Source organism: Camelus dromedarius, chromosome 15 (genome assembly GCF_036321535.1).
Source record: "Camelus dromedarius isolate mCamDro1 chromosome 15, mCamDro1.pat, whole genome shotgun sequence".
NCBI lineage: Eukaryota > Metazoa > Chordata > Mammalia > Artiodactyla > Camelidae > Camelus > Camelus dromedarius.
Window position 1 is genome coordinate 44,817,509 of NC_087450.1, and position 16,990 is coordinate 44,834,498.

Below are 16,990 nucleotides of genomic sequence, written 5' to 3' on the forward strand. Positions count from 1 at the left end.
TGACAGCAGCCTGGGAAGAGTATTAAAGGAACTGTTCTATGAAGAATTAGGCTGGTCATATCAGACAGAAGTCTCACTTTTTAATTTCAGTAGAAATAGAAGAGCCATATCTGCCACATATATAAATATAAAAAGAGAGACTGATTTATTAAGAATCGATATATACAAGTTAATAATATGAATGATGTCACATACTAGGAAATTTTGACATGCATATCTTTTGGGAGAAGGGAAATATGAAATCTCAATTATTTCCCCCAGAGCAGACTAATGATCCAGTGAAAATCAGTGGAGAACAGCAATCAGATAATAAAACAAGCCTGCTGTGCAACATGACATGACCCGCAGTGCCTGCACCATCTGGAATGGCCATCAAATGTCCCAAAAGGTCTTACGCTAAATTTTGTTGAAATATGCTAGAGATGAGGGCAGCTCAATGTCCTTAAGGGTCAAAATAATAAAGAAAAAGGACTAGTTCAAAAGAAACAGAAGCATATCTGGGCGGTCCATACACTTCCACTAAGAACCTGCTTTCCTAAGTAGCTTTCATTCTTAGGTCAGACCAGAATTTTTAAATTTCTGCTTCACCTGCTCTGAAAAGCTATAAGCCCCTCTTTTCTGATATGAAGGCATTATTTCCAGTACCATAATCTTGCAAAAAAAAAAGAGAATCACCCTAAGATACAAAGATAATTAATAAACTGAAGGCATATATTGACAGTAACTTTGTACCCTTACAAGATGCTATACATTTACTAGTAAGACAACCCATATCGGAACCTATAAAACAAGTCACAATAAATTTTTAAAGGGTGTAAGTCATTCAAAGTATGTTCTCTGACCATAATGGAACCAAATTCAAAATCAATGAAAGAAAGATATTTGAAAAATCTAGAAAATTCTGGACACTAAATGACACACTTCTAAATAGTCCATGAGTCAAAAAAAAAAAAAAGAAATCAAAAGCAAAATAAGAAAATGTGATGACACACTTCTAAACAACCTGAGTCAAAAAAAAAGAAATTAAAAGGGAAACAAGAAAATGTGATGAATTAAAATGAAAGTACAACAGATCTAGTCTTGTGAGATACAGCTAAAGCAGTGCTTAGATAGAAATTTATAGCATTATATTAGAGAAGAAAGATCTCGAATCAGTGACCTCAGTCTCCACTTAGTAAACTAGAACAAGAAGAGCAAGAAAATTCAAAGAGAAAAAAGGAATATTAAAGATCAGAATGGAAATCAATGAAATAGAAAATAGAAATACAACAGAAAAGATGGATGAAGACAAATGCTGGTTCTTTGAAAAGATAAAATTGAAAAATTTGCCAGACTGATAAAAAGAAAAAAGGGAGAAGAAACAAATTACCCATATCAGGAAAAACAGATGGGACAATATTACAAATTTTACATGTTAAAAAAAGAAACACTATTATGAAAAAGGTTATGCCAATAAATTCAGCAACTTGGATGAAATGGACAAATTCCTTTAAAAATACAAACTACCAACACGCGAGATGAAGTAGATGAACTAAATTCTATATCTATTAAGAAAATGTAACCTGTACTTTAAAGTGGTCTCACTGGAGAATTCCACCAAACATTTAAGGAAGAAATAATATGAATTCTTCACAAACCATTCCCAAAAACTGAGGAAAAGGGTTCACTTCACAACTCATTCTATTCTGAAGTCAGTTTTGCTATGATGCTAAAACCAATAAAAAGCATGAAAAGAAAACTACAAACCAATAACATTCATGAACACAAATGCAAAATTCTAAACAGTTTTATCAGGTTGAATCCAACAACATATATAAAGGCATCATGATCTACTGGAGTTTTTATCAGAGATATAAGGTAAGTTGAATATTCAAAAGTCAGTCAATGAGATCCACCATATTAATAAAAATTTTTAAAAACCACATGAATAAAGTGTGAATTGATGAATAAAGTATTTACCAAAATACAACATCCATTCTTGATTTTAAAACAAAACAGAATGAAAAACTCTCAAGTAACTACGAATAGAGAGGAACTTCCTCAAACTGATAAACAGAGCCTGTGAAAAATATACAGCCAACATTATACTTAATGGTAAAAGACTATCTGCTTTTCCCCTAAAATCTGGGCAAAGCAAGAATGTCTGTTCTCATCACTTGAATCCAGCAATTTGTAGGAGATTCTAGTCAGGTCACTAAGGCAAGAAAAAGAAATGTATGGGAATTATATCAATAGATTAGCAACAAAGAGAAATACATATACTACCAATTAGCATCAAAAATATTCAGAGGTAAATTTAACAAAATTTGTACAAAACCTGTTCAGTAAAAGCTACAAAATACTGAAAGACATTAAAGAAGAACTAAATGGAGAGGTTATCATTTTCATCCACTGGAAGACTCAATGTTATTATCCACAAACTGACCTCCAGATCACTGCAGCCTCAGCAGAATTTTTGTAGACATTTGACAAGCCGATTCTAAAATTTCTATGGAAATATAAAGGACCTAGAATAGGCAAAATAACTTTGAAAAAGAAGTAGTAGGACTTACCATAACTGATTTAAAGATTTACTATAAGGCTGTAATAATCAAGGCAGTGTTATATTCACATAAGAAAAGACAAATCAGTGGAATAAAGTGTAAAGTTCAGAAATGGACCTACACCTAAATGATTAACTAACATACATATGGTCAAAGTTAACTCAAAATGGATCACAGACCAAAATATCAAAGGTAAAAATATAAAACCTCCAGGAGAAAATCTTTGAGACCTTCAAGCAAAGATTTCTTGGGCAAGAAGCCAAAAGCATTAACAATAATAATAATAATAAAAAAAAACCAGTTAAATTGGACTTCGTCAATGTTAAAAACTTGTGCTCTTGGAAAGACACCATTAAGAAAGTGAAAAGAAGCCACAGACTATAAGAGAACACTAACAAACTGACAAACAACTTCTTTCTAGACTATATAAAGAATATTTACAACTCAATGAAAACACCAATAATCTAATTAAAACATTAAGCAAAACATTTGAACAGACACTGAACAAAAGATGCATAAATAGCCAACAAGCACATGAGAATGCAAATTAAAACAATAAGATACCTCTACACATCCACTAGACTAGATGTAATTTAAAAGACCAACAATACCAAACGTTGGTAAGAACAGAGAATGACTAGGTAGCTCATAAGTTGCTAGTAGGAATGTAAAACAGTACAACCACTTTGGAAAACACTTTAGCGAATACTTACAAAGTTAAACACACACTTAGCTTACAACACAGTGATAGCACCCCTAGCTATTTACCCAAGAAAATGAAAACATATCTCCACAAAAAGACATGTACAAAAACTTAATAGCAGCTTTATTCATACTAGCCAAAAACTGGAAATAACACAACCATTCTTCAATAGATGAGTGAATTAAAAAAAAAAAAACTGTAGTATATCTATACAATGTTTTACTATTTGGCAATAAAAGGAACAAAGTACTGATATAAGGAATAATATGTATGAATCTCAAAAATATTATACTAATGAAAGAAGCCATATACCAAAAACTATATAGTATATGATTCCACTTACATGAAATTCAAAAACAGAACTGTTTTATAATTTTAGAGAGAGGATAAGGATCAGGAGTTGGGGATGGTGGTGGAAGGGACTGATTTGTGAAGGGAAAAAAATGTTCTATTATCTTTGGGGGATGAAAATGTTCTGTATCTTGACTGTAGTGTAGTTAAAGAGCTTTTTATAACTGCCAAAATGTATGAAACTGTTTTAAAATGGATACATTTTATTTTATATAAATTATACTTCCATAAATTTAATATAAAAACATGGGATATGAATTTCTATTTCAAAGTGACTGTGTGATTAAATGAGAACGTGTATATAAATAAGTATAACTATAAAATATATGCTCAGTAAGTTAGTTTTAGCAGTCATATCATTTTGTAAAAAACTATAATCACCATCAAGTCAGAATGTATATATATAGTTAGCTATAACTAAGCTGACTTCACAAATTTTTAATAAAATTAGTTGCTATTCTTAAAACTTTTTCTAACATTCCATGAATTCCAAGAAAAAAACATTCTGAAATGCCAAGACAAAGGAATCCTCAAAATCTGAGGGAGAGTTAATGTCTAATCCACAAAATTAGCACTTCTTACTTGCCTTTCAATGAGCATTTTTTTGAACATTCACTAAATTAAAGGTGACCTGCTTCCCTAATTAGCCTCTAAAAATACCTTGAGCGCTAGATAATAATAATCTTTAAGTAAACGAATCTTTTTAAAAGACAAAAATAAAGTAAAATGAACTATGCTACCAAGGGAAGTGATCATGCCTCTCAGCATGACGCAAAATACAAAATCCCTGGACTTCATGTCCAGCTTTTTACTTAGCTCAACTATCACAAGTCATAGTAAAAATGGTTCACTCCTACTCTCCTTGCAGGTACTCTCGGAGATCAGAAGAGCACTGGCCAAGAAGCCTCCCAGACAGCACAACCATCAGAGCGGCAGGTTGCTGAAGGCAAATGAAGAACCAATTATGTCAGGAAATAGACCATCTTGCTATTGCTTTGGTCCATCCTAGTGAAGCCCAAACAGTGTAAACAGAAGCAGAAAGAGGAAAGGCAGAATATTTGGAAATTATAACGAGCAAATCATTTGTACGGGCTTTTGACTCGGTTTGTTGTCCCCTGAGCTCCAATGAGGGGGTGACGGAGAGGCTGGAAGGGCAGACTGTGACAGCCTGAATGCTAGGCTGAGGGATTCAGTCAGTAAAATCCTGAAGGGAAGTGGGAAAGGATTAAAGCAGAAAAACTACTTAATTAATGTTTTCTGAATAAATTATCTATTTTAAACAATACAAGAAATTTTTCATAAAATAATACTGTCATCCCAACAAAACTGCCAACAGCTATAGCCACAGCAGCCAGCTTTTTGACTAACTGGCCAAAGTTCAAAAAAAAAGGTAGAATAACAAACCAAGAAAAGTGCAAAATTCTCATAGATAAGATTAAATCAACAGAACCTTAATATCTCTTTCAGCTGACGCAACAAACCCCACAACACCACTAGGACCTTCTGGTGCTACCAGTTTGGTGCTTAGTTTCTGTTTGACAGACATCACTGCCAAGCCCCGAGTGTCTTTACTCAGTGCTACACAAGTAAGTCTTTAGAGGACAAAGAGCAGGGGAAAAAAGAGCATTCTGAGTTTACTATGCTGACTGGGCTAAAACAAAGTAATATGTAATACACCTGAGATGCAAGAAGCACTGTGTTAACGTGTGCACACGTGCATGTGCGCATACACGCACGCGCACACACACACATCCCACCAAACCAGTTGAGATAGGATCAAAAATGAAGTTGAATTTCAAGATTCAGTAAAGCCAAAGGTCTGGAACACTATTTGCAATGTGTCTATAAAAATATTTGTGTATATTTGACCACTTTTAATTAAATGATGCATCCTATTTAAGTAGCAGTTCTAAGATTGGTTTCATTTTGTTGTAATCATTCTCCAAAAAATACAAATTTAAATTTAGTGGCGCAGTACTGAAGTCTTGGAAATGAACTGTAATTTTATACTGCTCCTCTGAAGACATGAGGGAGAAATTATATTATCCAAATCATAATCTTTTTTTTTTTTTTTCACTTTTTCCTCTGGGGGAAAAAAGGCTTTTCCTCTGGGAAAGACTTTCAACTTCAAAACCTTTAGAGATAATTTTTTGACATGACTTCTTGACTCTGTCACAAATGGCTTTGAAATATTCATCATTCTTCTCAGATAATAAACAATGGCATTGCTTCTATTGTTAAAGACAAAGGGAAAATGTCTCTAGTTTCATCTGGAAGCTCTTTAGAAAGAACTCCTGAAACAGTGCAATAGATACCTCTCTGGGTACCTGCCCAGCCCATGCTTACTTTGTGCTGAAATTGGCCTCTAGGAACCATGATAATACCTGAACCAGAACTCTTGGCCATATGAATGGATCACAAATGGACACCCAGACCACGCTGTCAATCAGATCCCCTCTCTCAGGAATTTAAACTCAAAGAACACAGGCTATCTCTGGTGGTCTTGAACTTAGTCACAACGTAGGGTGCTCATGAAGCCATTTCTACTCTACATGAGGAGAAACAGAGAAATCTGGGGGAGGGGAGAAAGAATAAAGTGACAATAAAATATGTTGCAGGAGAAAAATACTCACAAGGGCACAGATGCTGCTGACTGGCTGCCATCATGTCTACCATCCTTCAAGTCCGTATGAGGCCTGGCTATACTTCCTGCCCTTGGGCACCATGGAATTCACTTAATTCCTTATAAAGACAAACAAACTTTCTATGTTTGTTCCAATGGGTTTCTTATAACCAAACAGTCCTTGATTAAAATAAATTGTTAGTATGAAAAATACAGATTTTAAACAAATGATAATTTCAAATTTGAAACCAATGTTAGGAAACCATTTGATTCCGGCTGCAGACTTGCTTGATATAACTTGAAATATTTCAATTATCTCTCTTTAGAGTTACCTAATAGTGTTATTCAAAAAACTTGGAAAATTGAGGATATTTCAGAGTTCTGTCACTTCCTCATCAAACCTCATCATTGTCAGATCCAAACAATGAACATGGTCCATTCATTCCACACAGTTACTTAGCCCCTCTAAATGCCAGGCAGTAAGGCAGAGATTAGAAATAAAACATGAGCAAAACAGCCTCACTCCCTTCCCTATTTAAGGAGGATACACAAAAACACAAACACATTAATTTCTTCAAGAATTAAATGCTACAGAGTGTGACTATTTTCACAAATATGCATTTATATGAAGTTCATTATCTTCCTCTGTGAACTTCGACATATCTGGTATATTTTCACTCTAGTTCTAGTGGCACCATTCTAGACCGTAATACATGTTTTATTTAAATCAATTTGACCACTGAAGATTCACTTTTCCGATCCTCTTTAAGTAACTACCAGTTGGCTCTTCTACAATCATGAAATTCAAGGGCTTCTCTTTAATTCAGATATCCTTTGACATTTTCCATGAGAATCTTACACAAATTGGCAACTCTTTTACTGCCCAACAGTTGTCTCTTCACAATAAAAGAGCTGAGAAAAGAATAACATCATTCCTAATTTACTGTGATCTTCTGGGCTTTTTGATTTCAATTATTTCATTTTGAATGTGGGTAATTCTGTAGGAATCAATTCATGAATTCATGGGTAGAAATATGCCATCTCTTCTGCCTCTCATTCTTACTATCATTAACTGCAAAGTTTCCTTTATCCATAGATAAAACACTTATTTATAGAAGAACTGTTGTATAATATATAAAATATTCCAAAATATAAAATTTGTTACATACCATTTTCATTAATCCGCTTTGAGAAGGCAGAGTAGAATATATAAAGACAGAATGGAAACAGACTCCAAATCTGCAAAGTACAGTACGTCCTTCCTGTTTTCTGAATTGGTAAGAGCAATGTTCCAATTACAAATTCCTTGTATAATAAATAACTTCTAAAGACTGAATTTCTGTTGGCAAAAACTGATACGAGTAACAGAATGTTACAACACTATACTTCAACCAACAAAAATCTGAACACTAAGATTCACTGATACATGCATGCATTTATCCCATTCCATCAACAAATATTTAGTCGAGTATCTTTACTGTGCTAGGGACTGCTGATATAATTTAATTAAAAAAAAAACTCCATCTCTAACTCTGCTGAGCTTAAAGTTATGTAGTAAAATTACTATAAGCTCTGAATATACTGATTCAGCCTTGGTTAAAATTATAGTTTAAAACTACACACCATAAGTTTTGAATAGGAAACTTTAGAAAAAGAGGTTGTTTACATTACTACTACTGTCGATGCATCATAACTCAACAAACTCCTCTTAGAAACATTTAAAGTCGGCCTTCCATATCCATAGATGTGAAACCCTTGGGGACAGAGGACCAACGGTATTACGCCATTTTATTTAAGGGTCTTGAGTATCTGGATTAGATTTTGGTATCTGCAGGGGCTCCTGGAACAAACCCCCATGGATACCAATGGATAACTGTATAAATACTGTAAACAGATTTACTTTTGAAATAAATAAGTACAATTACAAAGAAAGAAACTTCAAATAGCCATGGCCTAAATATCATACAAAACAACCTTGCTATATAATTACTGACAAGAACAAATTTAGGTGGGCAGGTGCATAGAACAATAGTCCAGTAAAGATGGTTCAACTGATCTTCACTTGAGTATTAACTATGTGTTCAAAAGGTTTTTGCTTTGATTTCCTTTATGTAAATTCTTCAATTTCTATAGTCAGAGAAGAATGACTCATGTTTTGTAATTTCTGTAGTCAATTTCATTTATTTTTGATGATTCTATCACATTTTCAATAGATATTTTAAAGCAATTTCCATCTAGAAATCTAAAGAAGTTGATCGTTTGGCCTCCAATATTGAAGCACTGGGGTACTTCAAAGGTAAGAATTTGAGAGTTTTTCAGATAATTTTTTAAAGCAAAGGGTGAAATGGCACCCTAAACACTGTATCTTTCCAAAGCCTAGAAGGAATTTGTACATACGACTTTCCTCTAGTCCATTAATCAAATCTTTCCATGGCTCTGCACCCCCTGCTATAACTTGGTTCCAAAACTAAAGTTAATCATATGGCCAACAGCCTTAAGAAAGGATAATGTCAGGAATTTCAGAAGGGAAAAAAAAAAAACAAAAACCTCATTCTTCCAATTCAATGAACTTTGGTAAATATAGTTTCCATAATCAATTGCCTTTTCCTTCTATTTGGCTACGGGCTGATTAAGGCTAGAATCTTGACTCACCTTAATGTGCAAGAATCTCAGCATACAAAGTTTATTTATTAGTCAATTATCATAGAGCATTCTTCAGACTAAATTAAGTCCCTAACATATAATGATGATATCAAGCAATAATTTTATAGGACATAACTAACTTGTATGGTAAATCCCAGTTCAAATACCCTAATCACCAATGTTATTAAGAGGCTTCCCATGAAAATCTTACAATATTGAGAGGGTACAGGATATTAGTAAATTCTTCCTAACATAAACTCATACAGTTAGAAGGATCCATGTGAAGTCACATTATTTCTGGCTCAAGACTGAACTGACCACAAACTTTTATTTCTTCTCTCTTCTAAGACCCACCTCCCATTCAATGATAGTGAAAGAATAGAAAGATAAAAATCCAAAACAGGAGAATAAAGAGGAAGGGAAAACAGTGGCAAATCAGTAGATGAGACATTTCTACAAATTCCTAGAAGACAGAATACAGATGGCGGAGTAGTACTTGATGAGACAGGGCAGAGAAAGCTTTGGTTGCAGTAAAGTGAGGAAGAGGCTACTGATGAGGAGGAAGCCATCTGTTCTGGAAACCCATAAAAACTTGTAGTCATCCGGTGTGAGGAGGCAAGAATGAGACATGGGGATACGAACAGGGAGATCAACTAAAATCTCCATGTGCTATAATCTATATATCCATCCCTCTTCAATGGCATGGTGGTCAGATGTGTATCCCCAGAAAAAAATACAGGGGCTTTTCTTAAAAAATAGAATACACTATTTGGGGGAGAGCTAGAACAGCTGAACTCCAAAACATAATACATAGGGGTTGCTCAGCTTGTCCACCATTAAAACCCGCATACTCAATTAGCCTTGCCTATACAGAAATCCCAATCAGAGTTTTATCATGTGTTTCAAATATAAATGGACAACCAATAACCACTTTTTATTTGAGGAAAGGCTATAGAATCACAGTGGTTAAAAAAAGATGATAAACAAAAATATAATCCCCAGGGAAAAATCAAAATAATTCAGAAAACAGAAAAAAAAATTTTAAAAAACAACAAAACCCTATAGTCTTTTAAAGCTTTTAATATACTGTATTCATAAAGTAAGAACAAGATGTTGTGAAAGAGGAACAGAGCTCTAGAGAAAGAGTTCTTAGAAATTAAGATACCTAATTATGACCGTGGTAATACAAGCTTCAGCAAGGCTACAGGAAAGGTAGAAGGATGGAGAGGGGAGTGGCATCCCAGCAGGCTGTTTGAGACTGTTTTTCCAGCAAGATAACAGGATAACCTGTTTACCAAGAAAGAATTCTAAAAACACAGGATCTTCAAGACATAGTTTCTACACTACGAGGCCAAATCCAAGAGAATAGTAAAAAGTAAAGCCCACAGTGATAACTACAGGAGCAGGTACGCAGGATAATCATTCAAGCAATTTATAGACAAAGCATGGACAGCAATTATAGATTTAGAACAGGCAACAAGTTATTGATCTTGACAATGCAAAAGGAAAGTAATAGAAAACCAAAGCTGGGAGGTGAAGAAAGAGGAATGGAAGGAAGGGCGGGGGCTAATACCTTCATCTTATAGAGTAGGAAGCTAAAAGACACTATCCATGGTTACTGGGAAACTAAATAAAAGCATACTAAGTACTCATCACTATTGCATAGAGATTTTGCCTAAGTGGTAACCATGTGCCAAGCACTTATTAAGAATTTTTAGGGGTTGTTCATTTAACTATAGAAATATTTTAAGCATATTTACCACACTTAAAATAACCCTTCAAAAAAAAAAAAAGAAAGAAAGAAAAGAAAAAAAATTTAAAGCTACAGGCTGACCAGGAACAGGAACTAACAGTGGCTATATAATTGCATTAAAGAAAAGGAGAAGAGAGAGATAAAGGGTGCAGTGAAAATAGGCTGATGCCACATGTATCAGAGCAGGAAGTCAAATGATAACATCTAAAACTGATAAGTTAAGAAACAAGAGGCATAAGCATATTATTTAGACATATGGAGATCATCCCAAAAAGAACTAAACACTTAAACAATTTTAACAATTTTTAAGCGGTTGCCTTGGGAAACAGGACTAGGACTGAGGAGCAATGGGACAGAGGACTACTGCTTTCATGCATAAAAAACTGAATTATTTCTATTTCTAACCATGTGAATGACTTACTTTTGATCATTTCATTTAAATTTAGTTAACAATTTTTTTAAATAGTAGCAATCTAATCTGTCCTACTACCTCAGCCAGGTGAAATTCTTTTGTGTTTTAATGGTTGCCAAAGAATGATCTAATAATGCAAAGTTAATAAGTCAGCATGTCACACATTTTTAGTTCATGTTGCATTTGGTAAATTAATAAAAAGTGATTCTACAGAAAATGAAGGTGTGGCCTCTCCTGGCCTGTGATGGTAAAACACACAGTCCATGGTCTCGAAGGCACTGTTCATTCATCTGTCTTATCTTCACCATCTTTGTTCTTTATTTCTCTCTGTAAGAATAGAGAGAATTTCATACCCCGTACACCACAAGTACAGGTTTAAGAGAGAAAATTCCTGATGAGATTATACTAGCCAACCAAAGCTATCATCATTTCCATTCTAGGCTAGAGCTTCAGCATGGGTAACAATGGCAGAGAAGGGCTGATGCGACCGAGACCAACAGTGTAGATGGTGGACTAAATCCAACAACTATTGCAAACTATTCACTGAAGTCACAAACCAGTGATCCAAAAGCTCAAGGCAGCCCACACACACATTTGGTTTGGCCTGCATAATGCTGGCCCACAATGCTTGTAATTCTGAAAGAGTGGCCAACATCTAACACTGACAGAATTCATATAAAAATTCAGATGCTTATCTTCTCTCAATAAATCAGCAGGGGCAATCCTTCAAGCTGAAACAGGAATGCCCCAATTTGCCACACCCAGCCCCCTTCCCTCATTCATGTTACCTACCAGTCTGGCCTTGTAGCCATCTGTATTTCTGACCTTTGCTATAAAACATATACCATGTGCGTGCACACTTGATCACAACTTATTCCTGGCTGACTACCTTAGTTTCACTAGAACTAAGATTGAAACACAAATTTTCAAAAAGTGGTAAATCCTCATGAAAATACCTTAAGAAATAATACCTAAAAGCCAGAAATACAACTAAAGCACAGAGTCCAAAAGCTAGCACTGTAATCTACATTTTCAGTAAAACAGTCATCATTACTTACATTTTAATGTCTCTCCAGCATATGGTATGTGCAATTTAAATCGGTCACAGTTGGGTCCAGGAGTCAATGACGTGCAGCTTTGAGGGAAAAAAAAAAAGAAAGAAAGAGATGAAAAGAGTTTCGTAAAACCCCACATGTTTATGATATTTAATAAAGTAAATAAAAGGTGATCCTTACAGATAAACGATTAAAACCCTGGCTTATAGGAAAAAATAAAAGCTCTTAATAGTCATGGAGGCGAAGACAAAATAAAAGTAAGACTTGCTCTAAAGAAACTCATTTAAATAACAGTAAAACCTATCTGCCTTCTAACAACAAATACCAACACTGCTTCAGCTACTTCTCTCAAAGAAGCGTATCTCAACTTTGAAAACAGGTATATGATCCAAAACAGGTCTGTAGTCTTTGGTGCCAAGAATTGTAAAAGAAGAGTAGTTTTACGGTCATATTTTAAATATAGACTCTTAGTTTTCACTCAGTTAGTACTAAAAAGAGCCCACTTTTGGCCTTTTTCTGGTACCAGATGGTTTTCTCTCTTTCCCCAAAAATAAAGCACTTCCTCTAGAGTTGGCACCCCATAACTTACATCTGTAGGAGAGCACAATGCGCTACACTCAGTTTCAGATAAAATGCAAATTTATAAGGGGGGTGAGTTAGTCACCCAGGTCTCAACAGCCTGCTTTTTGTTGTTGTTTTTTTTAATCTATTACTTCACAGAGGTATACAATGTTCTTGTGCTCTTTACACAGATTTACTTTATAAGATATCTCCCGTGATCTTATGAGTCATAAGAGCACTCATGGCTTCATAAATTAATAAAAAGTTAATATGAAGTCAGTTGAGGAAGTTGTACGTCTTTTTAGACAAAAAAAAAAGTAAAGTTTCTAATTTGCCAAATAGAGCAGGAAGGCTAATTTTCTTTCATAATTCCAAAACTGGCTATGAAATATTTCTGAGAAAGAACCTACAAAAGTAGTTGAAGGAACAGAAGCTTTGTTGCAACAGACATGCAGTTTCCCTAGATGGCCACTTTGAAGGGTAACACTCATCTGACACTAAACTAGAGAGGTGCTGGCTCAAAAACAGCTAACTCAGACCTCACATTAGATTTACTATTACTTTTTCCCAAAACTATTTGAATGTGAAAAAGAAAAGAGACAGACAGAAACTTTAACTCTGAAGTATTCAATACAAATCACTAGGCTGATTATTATTCTTTATCTTTAGGAGTTAATAAAAACATCTGTTTATAAAGTAAACAACAAAGTTGCACTACTGTGGCAGAGTAACCTAATTTAATTTCTCACAGGTTTTTAAGAACACATTCTTTACCTTTCAATATAAAAAATTCTTCAGGGCATTTTATTAAAGGTATTAAAATACTTATCTTATACTGTAATCTTTTCGAGCCCACAACATAGCAGTTCTTTGAAAACATTTACGGAAAACACATCCATCTTAGCATTACAAAATATAAAGCAGTCTCTAATGGCCGAAATGACTCTAAAGCAATGCTAAGAATTTTTTCTCTTACATCATATCCAAACAACAATGCTTTTAAATGATTTAAGATAAAAAACATTCAATCAAGTGTCTTTTGGGGGGCTTGAAGATCCAATTACCTACATAGCTTAATGACTGAAGTTATTAATAGTACAGGAAATCTCAGGATTAATCTGATTTTAATTTGTTTGAATAGCTTGTCCCTCTTCAATGTGAAATGAGCTTCTAGATTGTTACATTCACTGCTGGGCCACACTTTCTGTTATTCACTTTATGCCTTACCCAGGACTAGGAAAGTGTTTTTGTGCTTGGCCCTTCCTCCCTCACTACTTGAACGGCTGGTTCCAGCCACCCCAGAGGGTAAAAAAATACATTTCTCCAACTGAGTGATTCCCTCACTGATTCTTTTCACTTAGATAAGATTTACTTAGTATCATTCTATGTGTTAGGAATACAGGGTGGATGAGATAGACAAGATCTATAGTCTCATGATACTTAAATTCCGGCAAGGGAAGAAGAAACGATAAATATGAGACAAACATCTAAAGATGGCTAAAGATTGCTAAATGTGATGCAGAAAATGAAACAGGAAGCTGCAAGAAAACAGGAGCCACGTTGGAGTGGAAGACTGGGAAGGCCTCTGGAGGAGGTGAAATCTAAAGCCTGAATAACGCGAAGAGGCCAACCATGCACAGTTCTGGGGAAGAGCATTCCAGGCAGAGGAAACAGCTGGTGCAGAGGCGTGAAGGCAGGAACAAGTCTGATATTTCTGGGGGAAGAAATCTTGATATGCCTGGGCAACGCAGCTAGAATAGAGTGACTGAGGAAGAGAACAGCAAAAGATCAGGACAAGGGGAAAGCAAAGGCAGACCACGCAGAGCCTCGGAAGCGGCAGCAATTAATTCAGGTTTTATTTGAAGCACAAAGTGGGTTTTAAGAACAGTAATATCCAATGCTTTTAAAAGATCACCCTGTATACTGTATGGAAAGGGGTAAAGAGGTAAAATGGAAACGAAGAGACCAGAAAGGAGTCCATTTCAGGCAAGAAAGATGTTGGGCCCTTGGACCAGGGAAACAGCAGTGGCATCTCCATCCAGAGGGATTTACTCAACAGGGTCCAGTTTAGGAAGAAGAGAAGTCAAGAGTATAAAGTATGAGATGATAGCCAAATTTTATATGGAAACAGACAGGTTAATGGGTGGGCCAGCCTATCTAAAAGGGCCACTGAAACATCACAAAAAAGAAGAAAAGATGGAAGAAAAACTCACCTTAGAGACATTCTTGTATGCTGTTAGAAAGATCACTTACTTGAAGTGGGAATTGTGGCAGGGGTAATACTCCCAAACAGGAGAATACCCAGGTTAAAAGGGCTCATCTCCCATTAACTGCAGGTCTGCTGTTTAGCTGAGAGGAATACACACATTTGGGGCCAAGAACTAAACTGTTCAAGGGAACAGAAGAAAGGCTAAGATGCTATCAACAGAACTCTCCTAAATAGCTCTCAGCTCCTCCTCCAGTGAGCAAATTATTTAAAAGATGTGTTATGCTCTGTCTTCCATATTATCTAGGGTTAATAGTTTTATGGGAAACAAGCCAAAGTCATGTTATGTAAAGGTCCTTTTAAGATTAAACTGAAATGTTTCCCCTTTTAAATTACCTCTGTCTAAAACTGGGTTTGGTCATGCTACTTAATTGTACTATGAAATTTCAAATCACACTCAAGGAGGGCATTAGTGTTTCTGTTAATCAAGGAGGACAAGTGTTTAAAAAAAAAAGGGTGTGGGCTAAAAAAGACTGAAAAACACATATGAATTGCATGATTCCACTTATGGAAGAGAGAGATCTGGGTGTGTGCATCCATGTACATAAGCATTTCAGATGAAGAGCCACCAAAATACGACAGGATTCGGGATGATTTTTTAGAACTTCCTTTGATTACCTTTCTGCACTGTTTTGATTTTTATAATTAACATGGACTATTCTATAATATATAAATATTTTAAGAGTAAATATACTCTTTTTATATTTGACTCAGGAAACTAGACTCTAATGAGTTAATTTATCTTTTTCTTCTAAAGTGCTTCACTCCTTTTCAGAAGGAGAAGGCAGGGTGATTTACTGATGAACAGCCTTCAGATAAAGTATATGAAAGACTTTATATTGTGATATCACAAAACTTCACGTTTCTAATATTTATCATTTCTCACTGTTTCTTATGGGTCAGAATTTGGGAATGGCTTGGTGGGGCAGTTCTGATGTTTAAGGCCTCCTGTGAAGGTGCAGTCAAATGTAGTAACAGAGAACTAACACAGTGGGAAAGCTCATTCACCTAGAGGAACATTTCCTTACACAAGTATGAAAAAGCTACTAAATAAAAAGCTACCAACTTCATTAAAATTACATTTGTAAAATGGTAACTTGTCCTACCACATAGATAGATCTAAGGTTTAAAAAAAACAATATTCTAAACTGAGTATCTTTTAATAGTAAAATAAATTTCAAATTACTTAAAAACTGCTGACAATTCAAATGTAATTTCCATTTTGTCTCTCAGCTATATTTCCTGCGTGCTTACTATATGTCAGGCAGTGTGCTAGGTGCTGGGAATACAGCAGCTGACAAGAACAAAATCATATAAAGTATTATAATGTAAAAAGGGTTCTGGGATGCAGAACTATGCCCTAAAAATGTATCTTTCACACTAAATTCTAATTACCTCAGTACACTGAGAATGCATTCTTTTAAAGTTTAACACGTGGGAGAACAAAGCAGGCTGAACTCCCTTTCTACAGATTATGCAAGTCGGAATTATCAAGTGGGAATTCAGGTTAGCATCAAATTAGGCAGTTTACTCTGGTTCTTTATTACAGAAATTGCAGCTAACCATTGATACAATGAAATGCTAAGCACATAACCTTCTCATAATCTCATCCCTACGATCTCTTATTTTACATCTCACTACATGACTCTCAATATTATTATTGATGTATTTTCTAATTGTGGTTTCCTTTCCCTACCAGATCATAAGATTCCTGGTACCCAGAACTGTCTTATACTTTTAAAAATGTCTTCGTACAGCATCTAGCACAGTGCTAAGCACCCAGCACTCATGAAATTTTAGCATATGCTTGTAAATCATCAATTAAACTCAAAAACTGTCATTTTAGATATGGCGACAGTGAAGGCCAGAGGGTCTCACAGGCACACTCAGTGAGCACGCCAGGACTGGAAACCATGTCAAGGGCATTCTGGCCACGTCTTAGTCTCCCTGGCCTAAGCATCTTTAAATTATCTTTACATCTCTAGCACCCAGCACTGCAACCAGGACGTGGGTACTCCACCAACTACGTATGGAGACAAAGGTCTGTTGAATGGAAGGTTTGCATAAATCTTGACTCAGT

At 35.2% G+C, this 16,990-nt stretch overlaps 1 protein-coding gene across 3 annotated transcripts in view; it reads right to left on the reverse strand.

The window, feature by feature from the left end:
• Positions 1–16,990, reverse strand: part of BABAM2 (BRISC and BRCA1 A complex member 2) — a 355,229-nt gene that overhangs the window by 309,973 nt on the left and 28,266 nt on the right. For all 3 annotated transcript variants that reach the window (XM_064494653.1, XM_010991265.3, XM_064494652.1), the window contains exon 3: positions 12,087–12,163. In XM_064494653.1, coding sequence (XP_064350723.1) covers positions 12,087–12,163 — 77 coding nt within the window. The remainder of the gene's footprint in view (positions 1–12,086; positions 12,164–16,990) is intronic.